We start from the raw sequence: 11,291 nt of genomic DNA, 5'->3' as shown, positions 1-11,291 counted from the left end.
AGTCCGTTAAACCTGGTAAAAAGTCTCTGTAAGTCTAGCATTTTCGATGGTATCCCCAATCCATCAGAGTTTAAATCCTGGTGCTCATTCAGTGGGAGGAGATGTTTCCGTTGACGACGAGGTGGCTCAGTCTTTCGGAGGTGCTCATAGCGATAAGATGTGCGTGTGTGCGTTTATAGAGATGAGTGTACGCTTGTGTATATGAGCGTTTGTGTCTGTATCGTGTTAAAAAATCGCTGTCACGCTTCCCGCGTGAGAAAAGAACGTTCGTAGTTGATGAGGTCCTCTAGACACGTGGTCCATCAGAGATGTGATCCTGTCAAACTGGCGGCCGTGGCGGGCTGCATGCATGCACCTTCGTCTCTCTTCTACTACTACGAGTATTTATTTATGCTTTGGCGGATCATGTGCACCTCCATCCCGTAGCAAATTAGCACCACGCACCCGCACAGAGCGAAACAACACCGATATGTACTCGGGATCGGCACTACGGGTGGTAGAGTCTTGCCTCGTCACGCCGAGCGATGAGACGCCGCGGGGAGGGCTCTGGCTCTCCGCGCTGGACCTGGTGCTGGCCAACAGAGGCCACACCCCTCTCGTCCACGTCTACAGCGCCAGCGACGTCGCCGCCGCCGGCGGCTTCTTCAACGTGGCCAAGCTCAAGAAGTCCATGGCCAAGGCGCTGGTGCCCTTCTACCCTCTCGCAGGCCGCCTCGGTGCGGATGGTGACGGCCGCATGGAGATTGACTGCAACGGCAAGGGCGCGCTCTTCGTGGTAGCCCGCTCTGATCGCACCGTCGAGGACTTCAGCGGCCCTTCACCGTCGTCGGAGCTGACGAAGCTGTTCTGTCCTCGCGTTCAGCCGTCGTCCATCATGTTGGCCGCGCAGGTCACCTTCTTGAAGTGTGGCGGTGTGGTCTTAGGGACAGCGGTGCACCACGCCGCCGTGGACGGCTCCAGCGCGTTCCATTTCATTGGGACGTGGGCAAGGTACTGCAGGGACGGCCAGGGCGCCGTGATAGAGCTCCCGTGCCACGACCGCGCCCTCCTCCGCGCGCGCTCCCCACCCGCCATCCACCCCGAAACCGTCTCCATGTTCTGCAGCAAGCTAGCCATGCACGAGCACGAGTCGTCCGTCCTGTTAGAATTAATGGGCTAGGCTCATGGTAATTTCTGAAATCTCAAAGCCCATGTATAAAATGACAAGTGGTGGTGCTAAGTTTAGTCCCACCTTGGAAGTTGAAGAAGAGTTGGACCTCTTTATATAGTGGGTTCTTTCCACCACTCTAAGTGGTGTGTGAGAAGAGAAAAGGGAAAACCACACGCGCGCTCGCTCGCCTCGCCGGGCGGGGCATACATGTGCGTGAGTGGTCCGCCGAAATCCGGTCCGTCTCCTTGCAGGAGTTTTGCCGTTTTATTTTTATGTCTTGGCAGACAAGTTTTTGATTTCTTGTCCGGTAAGTATACGAATTAAAAACCGAGTCGGTTTGGGATTGTGGTCGCGACACAATACCGCCTCTGGTCCTAATATATATACAGCTACCGGCTGCGGCCATAGATATACCGAAAAACACCTAGGGTTTTGCCTCATCTCACAACTTGCGCCGCCATCGTAGTCCACTCCATCCCAAACGCTGGCGTGCATCGGCGCGTGGGAGAGCAGGTCTCCGGAACCGTTCGTCTTTGCGATCCTGCACCGGGAGAGGACGAATTAGGTTTTTGGGAAGCGCTGTGCGCGATTGCTCAAATTCGTCATCACGGGTCGTCTTCCGTCCAAGTCGGGCGGTGCTACTCATCGTCGTATTCATCGCCATCAGCAGCAAATCGTCACCAACATCGTTATCAACACTGTCGCACCCATAATAGCTAACAATCAGTACGTCCAACATTCTCTGTTCATGTCTGTTTCTACAACTATTGTTACGTGTTTGCTGCTGTTATGCATGTCTTGCTGTTCTTCTAGTTTGCTAGATTATTGCATGCTAGTATCTCTTCTAGTCATGGATTATTTACTGGAATTAATCATGAACTTGCCTAATATTCCAACAATCCAAAAACCTAATTCTAGGCAATTTCCTGAGTTAACTATGGCTGGATTCGCTGATGCACTGAGGCCGGATAAGTTTACCGGTGTGCACTTTAAGAGGTGGCAGGTGAAGACCACGCTCTGGCTTACTGCTCTGAAAGTTTTCCACGCTAGTGTTGATGCTCCAGAGGGAATGACCGACGAAGATCGGAGAAAATTCCAGGAAGCCAATACTATGTTTGTGGGATGCATTCTGAGTGTTCTTGCTGACCGTCTGTGTGATGTGTACATGCACATAAACGACGGAAAAATTCTATGGGATGCACTGAATGCAAAATTCGGTGCAACAGATGCAGGCAGTGAACTGTACATCATCGAGAGTTTTCATGACTACAAGATGGTGAATAACCGTTCTGTGGTTGAACAAGCTCATGAGATACAGTGCATTGTGAAGGAACTTGAACTCCTTAAATGTGTTCTACCCGACAAATTCGTGGCTGGGTGCATGATTGCAAAGTTGCCTCCTTCATGAAGGAATTTCGCCACAACTCTGAAGCATAAGAGACAAGAGATATCAGTTGAAAATCTGATTGCATCTCTTGATGTTGAAGAAAAAGCTCGGGCTAAAGATACCACTGAAAAAGGAAGTGAGGTTCAGCCTACTACTAACATGGTGCAGAGGTACCCACAGAACAAGAACAAAGGAAAGAACAAACCTGTTTTCAACAAGCCTACCAAGACTACTACCTTCAAGAAGAAGAAGTTCAACAAGGCTGAGCTAGAGTGCTACGCCTGTGGGAAGCCTGGACACTTTTCCAAGGAATGCCCTGAATGTGCAGACCGCAGAGGGAAAACAAGCTCCAAGACTGTCAACATGGTGACCGCTAGCAATACTGATGGGTATGGTAATTTACCTATTGTGCTTTCAGTATTTCAATCATCTTCGTGGTGGATTGATTTGGGTGCTAACGTTCATGTGTGTGCTGACATCTCCCTGTTTACTTCTTATCAGGTCGCAAGGGATTCTTCCGTCCTAATGGGGAATGGGTCACATGCTTCTGTTCGTGGTATTGGCATGGTGGATCTGAAGTTTACTTCGGGAAAGATCGTGCAACTAAGGAACGTGCAGCATGTCCCTACTATGAACACGAATCTAGTTAGCGGCTCCCTTCTATGTCGAGATGGATTTAAGGTAGTTTTAGAGTCCAATAAAGTAATCGTGTCAAGATTTGGACAATTTATAGGAAAAGGCTATGAGTGCGGAGGCTTGTTCCGCTTTTCTCTTTCAGATTTTTGCAATAAGTCAATAAACCAAATTTGTGCTAGTGTTAATGATGATGCAAGTATTTGGCACTCTCGTTTATGTCATATTAATTTTGGTTTAATGTCTCGGCTATCCAGCATGAGTTTAATTCCGAACTTCACAGTTGCCAAAGGTTCTAAGTGCCATAGTTGTGTGCAATCTAAGCAACCTCGAAAGCCTCATAAGGCTGCCGAGGAGAGAAACTTCGCACCTCTAGAACTCATACATTCTGATCTTTATGAGATGAATGGTGTGTTGACAAAAGGTGGAAAGAGATATTTCATGACTTTGATTGATGATGCGACTAGATTTTGCTATGTTTATTTGTTGCAAACTAAAGATGAAGCATTAGACTACTTTAAAATCTATAAAGCTGAAGTTGAAAATCAACTAGAGAGAAAGATCAAGCGTCTTAGGTCCGATCGTGGTGGAGAGTATTTTCCAAAAGTTTTTGATGAATTTTGTGAGGAACATGGTATTATTCATGAGAGGACGCCTCCCTATTCACCTCAATCAAATGGAGTGGCCGAGAGGAAAAACCGCACATTGACTGACTTGGTGAATGCCATGTTAGACACTGCTGGTTTATCTAAGGCATGGTGGGGGGAGGCTCTATTGACTTCATGTCATGTCCTGAATAGAGTTCCCAACAATAATAAAGAGAAAACCCCTTATGAGGAGTGGGTTGGGAGAAAACCATCACTTTCTTATTTGCGCACTTGGGGATATTTGGCAAAGGTCAATATTCCTATTCCTAAGAAATGCAAACTTGGACCAAAGACAGTGGATTGTGTCTTTCTAGGGTATGCTCAACGGAGCATTGCTTATAGGCTTTTAGTGGTAAAATCTGAAGTACCTGATATGCATGTTGATACTATAATGGAATCTCGTGATGCAACATTTTTTGAGAACATATTTCCTATGAAAGATATGCATAGCATTGCTAGATTTTCTTCTGAGATAATTCCTGAATCTAGTACAACTGATGAATATTTCGAACAATCACATGAGGAAGTCCTTGAGAAGGATAACAATGAAGTTCCTAGAAGGAACAAGAGACAAATGATTGCAAAATCCTTTGGTGATGATTTCATTGTATACCTTGTGGACGACACACCCAAGACGATTGCAGAAGCATATGCATCTCCGGATGTAGATGATTGGAAAGAAGCTGTTCATAATGAGATGGACTCAATTCTTTCTAATGGAACTTGGGAACTAACTGATAGACCATATGGTTGTAAACCTGTGGGCTGTAAGTGGGTGTTCAAAAAGAAGCTAAAGCCTGATGGTACTATTGATAAGTACAAGGCGCGGCTAGTGGCCAAGGGCTACACTCAGAAAGAAGGCGAAGATTACTTTGACACCTATTCACCCGTTGCTAGAATGACCACCATTCGAGTGTTACTTTCCTTGGCTGCCTCTTATGGTCTTATCATTCATCAAATGGATGTAAAGACATCTTTTCTCAATGGAGAGTTGGAAGAGGAGATCTATATGGATCAGCCTGACGGGTTTGTGGTAAAGGGTGAAGAAAGAAAGGTGTGAAAGTTGTTAAAATCTTTGTATGGTCTGAAACAGGCACCTAAGCAATGGCATGAGAAGTTTGAAAGAACTTTGACTTCTGCAGGATTTGTCATTAACGAGGCTGATAGGTGTGTTTACTATCGCCATGGTGGGGGCAATAGTGTCATATTATGTTTGTATGTGGACGACATACTGATCTTTGGTACAAACATTAATGCAATTAATGAGGTCAAGTCTTTTCTATCAAAAAGTTTTGACATGAAAGATCTGGGAGAAGCCGATGTAATTCTAAACATCAAACTTATTAAGGATGAGAGTGGGATTACATTAACTCAATCTCACTATGTTGAGAAGGTCTTGAACCGATTCGGTTTTATGGATAGCAAGCCTTCTCCAACACCTTATGATCCCAGCGTGACACTCAGAAAGAACAAGAAAGAAACGAGAGATCAATTAAGATACTCTCAAATTGTCGGTTCACTCATGTACTTAGCTAGCACTACAAGACCAGATATCTCTTTTGCTGTGAGCAAACTGAGTAGGTTCATGTCCAACCCGGGTGATGATCATTGGCATGCACTAGAAAGGGTCTTGCGCTATCTAAGAGGTACTATGAGTTACGAAATTACTTATTCAGGGCATCCTGCTATGCTAGAAGGATATAGTGATTCAAATTGGATCTCCGATGTTGATGTACTTTACGCAACAAGTGGGAATGTATTTACTCATGGTGGTGGCGCAGTGTCATGGAGGTCTTGCAAGCAAACCATATTGACGAGTTCAACTATGGAAGCAGAATTAACTGCTTTGGACACATCTACTGTTGAGGCAGAATGGCTGCGTGAGCTCTTGATGGACTTGCCGGTTGTTGAAAAACCTGTACCGGCTATTCTTATGAATTGTGATAACCAAACGGTTATAGCTAAAGTGAACAATTCTAAAGATAATGCAAAGTCACCAAGACACGTGAAAAGACGTTTGAAGTCTGTCAGGAAGTTGAGAAACTCCGGAGTAATAACTGTTACATATATACAAACAGACAAAAACCTGGCAGATCCCTTTACAAAGGGACTATCACGAAATGTGATAGATATTGCATCGAGGGAGATGGGTATGAGACCCATAGATGTTACGCCATAGTAGTAACCCAACCTTTGTGATCGGAGATCCCGTGAATTAGGATCTGGGAAGAACAAGCTATTGGTTAACTGAGGAGAGTAATAACGTATGATCGTCTCCAAGTGAAGATGCAAAACTCATAGAGCTGTAAGGCTCAGATCTGTAAGGCAGGTCGGCAACATGCCTTAATGTGGTTCTATTGGCTATAATTAGCAAAGATGCTGTCCTACAGAGCAGTCTTGAAAGAACACACCTATATGAGTTCTGACTGTAAACGTCGCAGTCTATGAGATTTGGGTGATCCCTAGTAAACTCACGAAGAGACCAGGGAGTATGACGTATAAGCTCCAAACCGCGGGGTAGCCTATTGGCAGTCAGGTACTGGTTAAGACTTTGAGTGAAACCTGTTCACACAAAACTAGCAATTCAAGGCATAGTCCATTGTCAAGTTGTGAATGGATGTAGCTTAAAGTTCTAGGCAGAAGTTCAACTTAACAGTCTCTGCTGAAACACTGGTATATTAAACAAGTGGTGAGAGAAGGCAAATCTCTAAATGGGTATTTGAGATCTGGTGGGGAATTGTTAGAATTAATGGGCTAGGCCCATAGCAATTTCTGAAATCTCAAAGCCCATGTATGAAATGACAAGTGGTGGTGCTAAGTTTAGTCCCACCTTGGAAGTTGAAGAAGAGTTGGACCTCTTTATATAGTGGGTTCTCTCCACCACTCTAAGTGGTGTGTGAGAAGAGAAAAGGGAAAACCACACGCGCGCGCTCGCTCGCCTGGCCTGGCCTGGCCTGGCCGGGGCGGGGCGGGGCGGCGCGTACATGTGACATGTGCGTGAATGGTCCGCCAAAATCCGGTCCGTCTCCTTGCAAGAGCGCATCTTCCTTTTGCCATTTTATTTTTATGTCTTGGCAGACAAGTTTTTGATTTCTTGTCCGGTAAGTATACGAATTAGAAACCGAGTCGGTTTGGGATTGTGGTTGCGACACAATACCGCCTCTGGTCCTAATATATATACAGCTACCGGCTGCGACCATAGATATACCAAAAAACACCTAGGGTTTTGCCTCATCTCACAACTTGCGCCGCCATCGTAGTCTACTCCATCCCAAACGCCGGCGTGCATCGGCGCGTGGGAGAGCAGGTCTTCGGAACCGTTCGTCTTTGCGATCCTGCATCAGGAGAGGACGAATTAGGTTTTTGGGAAGCGCTATGCGCGACTCCTCAAATTCGTCATCACGGGTCGTCTTCCGTCCAAGTCGGGCGGTGCTACTCATCGTCGTATTCATCGCCGTCAGCAGCAAATTGTCACCAACATCGTCATCAACACTGTCGTACCCATAATAGCTAACAATTACGTCCAACATCCTCTGTTCATGTCTGTTTCTACAGCTATTGTTACGTGTTTGCTGCTGTTATGCATGTCTTGCTGTTCTTCTAGTTTGTTAGATTATTGCATGCTAGTATCTCTTCTAGTCATGGATTATTTACTGGAATTAATCATGAACTTGCCTAATATTCCAACACGTCCTCGCGACCAAGGTCATCACCATCTCCGGTGACCAGCTATACGCCCTCAAGCGCCACTGCGGCGGCGCTAGCACATTCTGCGTGGTGAGCGCCCTCGTGTGGCAGTGCGTATGCATCGCCCGCCAGCTGGACCCGGACGCCACAACGCGCATGAACTTCCCGGTAGACATCAGGCATCGCGTTAAGCCGCGGCTCCCGGGTCGCTACTTCGGCAACGGGGTCGTGAACGTGTTCGCCACCGCCGCGGTGAAGGACGTCGTGTCGGAGACACTGGCCTCCATCGTGAGCAGGGTGAAGGCCACGACGGAGAAGCTCGACGACGAGCTGCTGAGGTCGGCTGTGGACTACTTCGAGATGGAGGCGGCGAAGGGCGGGCGGCCGGAGGAGAGAGGAAACCTGCCGGAGATGGAGCTGCGGATGAACAGTTGGTTCCATCTGCCCATATATGACGCGAACTTCGGGTGGGGTAAGCCGTGGGTGATGACGCGGGCGGAGACTGTGCGCGGCGGCTGGGTGTACGTGATGGCTGGCTGCGGTGATGGCAGCGCGCGCGTACTAATCTCTTTGGAGGTGGCGACTCTCAAGAGGTTCGAGCGTTCGCTTGCTGTATGCCGAGTTCAAACCGGCATCGTACATGCGAGGTTGTGATATGCTTGCACGTGATTAAATCAATCAATTGTCCTCCTCGATTTCATTCTAGCGTGCGGTAATATTATTTTACTCCTTTCGATTCATATTACTTGTCGCTCAAACAGATGTATATAGATAGAAGAAGTATTTTTGTGTTTTGTTTCATAAGTGTACAAGACTACCAAGTAGTCAGCTTGGTAAGCCATCACCAAAAAAATGCAAAAAAAGGTGTACAAGACTATAAGTACTCGAAGATGTAGTTAGTATTTTTTTAAGAGATAAGAGATGTAGTACTTAGTTTCTTTAAGCATGTGTGTGATTGAGCTAGAGATATGTGTATTGTGGGCCGTGCTACGACTGGGCCGGTTGATGCGCTAGAAAGATCGACCGCCTCCTAGACTATCGGGGGAACCAGAAATAATCATCAAATCTTGCAACAAGTCTAGTGTTGAGCTCGTCGCTCTGCAACAACGGCCTTGTTGTAATCTTTCTTTTTTTCCCTCCGATCTTCTATTACTTGTTGCTTGTTGCGCTTGGTCTTCTCCAATGAGAGTCTTATTGCAAAAATCTTTTTCAAACCGTTTTCTTTTGCAATAAAGGCCATATTGCAGAATTCTTTTGCAACAAAGGTCGTGTTGCAAAAGCTTTTGCAACAGAGGTCCTGTTGTAGAATATTTTTTTGCAACAAAGCCCGTGGCGTGAAGGGATGGTGCACTACAAAAAATATGTCAACTTATGACCTTGACTATTGGTCACTGAAAGGTCATTGTTTTTCATTTGCGACCTTTTTGTGACCAAAAACAGAAGGTCAAAAGCTGGCGGTCGTAAACTGAAATTAACGACCTTCTCTGTGAGAAGGTCGTAGACGTTTATGACCAAAACAGAATGTCGTGGAACCCATGACCTTTTTTTGGTCACTGGTTGTCTGTCCAGGCCACGTCGGATCCGACGTGGCAATCTAACGTGGCAAAACTACGACCAATTGAAAAGGTCACTGACAAGAATCAGCCCGGTCCGATTGACTGTTTTACATGGGCCGAGCCCAAAAATTGGAACATTTTTATTTTTTTTCTCAGTTAATTTTGGTCAGCTACATGGGCCAGACCCAACATTTTATCCTTTTTATTTTTGGGCCGTGGCCTTTTTAGTCCGTTGATTTTCTAATTTCAGCTATTATATATTGGGGTATCACTAGTAAGCAAGGCCCCACATGTCATGCTTATCTCAAAATTTGTCCCACACGTCAGAAATTTCGGAATTTGTTGAACAACCATTATAACTTGGACCCTCTTGTCAGGTTTCCATTTCACGAGTATTTAAATCACATACACAATCATTATTTTGAACAGACCAGAGAGCAAATGAAATTCATCCAAAATAACACTACATTAGTCTATTATAATTGTTACAGTATACTACAACCCAGATATGCCTACAATTACAACACATAATATGCTACTCTTTATTGATATGCTTCACAGCTTCAACCTTGGATTTGCACTTCACCTATGCAAAGAATAAGAACGAAAATATAAGAATAAGAATGTGTATAGAACATCAAACAGTAGCCAATGGGAGATCCAATAACTTGTAAGCAAGAATTGACAGCAAATGCCATGTAGATAGATAGTATGGCTAACACTAGCCAGTATGTGTTCATGGAGTGACAAAATTTCTCACTAGCTAGGATATTTTTTTGGTATATAGTATACTGACATGTGCAACTAAATTGATCATAGAAATGAAAAAAACTGTAAGAACGAGTTCATTCAGAATCCAGGCATGTCAAATTTTAAGCACTAGCAGAACAGATCTAATAAACCAGACCATAATCGGCATGCATCAGGATTTATGGTTCTAGAAAAACAGTAAGGATACGGAGATACACGCATCAAGCATACCAGCTACTACAATAAGAGGTCAAGATGCTCGAGTAACTGTAGGGAGTATGCACCCCGGCAGTCGTGCAGTAGCTAGGGATTGAGGAGGATGAGCTTGCTCCCATTGTACCTGGATGGTAGACAAGAAAACAAGTTATGGCAGTGTTGTATCCATTGTACCTGGGTCATATTTAGGTACACAATAGCTAATATGTCAATAAAAAGTACTCAGTAGCTACAATGTATAGGTTACACGTATGAACGGAAGATTCAACAAAGGCATGTTGATAAAACAGTGAAAACAATGGTATCCGGTATTACCGCCATGCATGAGCACTTATTAATATTTATATTCATCACCACAGCAACCTATAACCACCTATTCTCATTGTTACAAATCTATGCATAGTTACAAAAAATACACCTATGTATTTGAAACCAGAATAGATTTCTCACTCAAATCTGAATTCATTGGTTTCTCCTCCAAACTATTGAAATCTCAGGCCTCTAATTCGCTAGTTTCTTGGGCAACAAACATCATTGCAAATTTGCAATGCAGCATAGATAAACCAAATGTAACATCAGAAACAACAAGGTAGAATTATCTAGACCACATGTTTACCAGCAAAAAAAAATCTAGAACACATGTTCAACCGAAATGCACTACTCTATTCTCGTAATATTAACATGGAGGAACTGCGTCTATTAGACGACCTCCACAAGGACCAAGCATCCACACTGCACAAACAACACGCTCGCATGCAGAGAAACAGAGCTCAGGCAGTAGCAAATAAACATTGATGGATTACCCACCATGCATAGACCAATCAGCAACAACAACAACAGTAGGTAGTAGAAGTAAAAGAGGGAGGGCACTATCGTGCACAGGGCCACGACCAGGAGTCGGGGAGGACGGGGCCGGAGTCGGTGAAGAGGCCATTATCCTCCGTGTGGTGCATGCCGTTGCCGTTGGAGTCAGGCATTTTGGGAACTCCTATAAATGAGATGGAAAACAGATTAGTCATAAGTAAACAATCACTGTTTGCATCAGTACTTTGACACTTGCAAGTAATACATCATTCACTTAAAACAAGTAAGGTCAAATAGATACATGACATGACACAGGAGTAGATGTTGCCAGTCAAAGATGGAACTTGTATAGACCTTTAAAAAAACCATACAAGTCAGTGATGCTCCAACACAACACTCACGGACTAAAATAACAAGATAAAAAGATGTTGCCAGACAAAGATGGCATTTGTATAGACCTT

General features: G+C 44.9%; 1 protein-coding gene across 1 annotated transcript; it reads left to right on the top strand.

Annotated features, from left to right (window-relative positions):
* The first annotated feature begins 449 nt into the window (after nucleotides 1-449).
* Nucleotides 450-8,158, top strand: LOC119325543 (putrescine hydroxycinnamoyltransferase 1-like). Its single transcript, XM_037599275.1, has 2 exons — nucleotides 450-1,136; nucleotides 7,512-8,158. The coding sequence occupies exons 1-2, from the start codon at nucleotides 470-472 to the stop codon at nucleotides 8,156-8,158; spliced, it is 1,314 nt and encodes a 437-aa protein (XP_037455172.1). The 5' UTR covers nucleotides 450-469.
* The last annotated feature ends 3,133 nt before the right edge of the window (nucleotides 8,159-11,291 follow it).

Source organism: Triticum dicoccoides, chromosome 6B, assembly GCF_002162155.2.
Source record: "Triticum dicoccoides isolate Atlit2015 ecotype Zavitan chromosome 6B, WEW_v2.0, whole genome shotgun sequence".
In the NCBI taxonomy this organism is placed as follows: domain Eukaryota; kingdom Viridiplantae; phylum Streptophyta; class Magnoliopsida; order Poales; family Poaceae; genus Triticum; species Triticum dicoccoides.
Note: the sequence above shows the minus strand (reverse complement) of the source record. Positions and strands in the feature narration are given on the sequence as shown.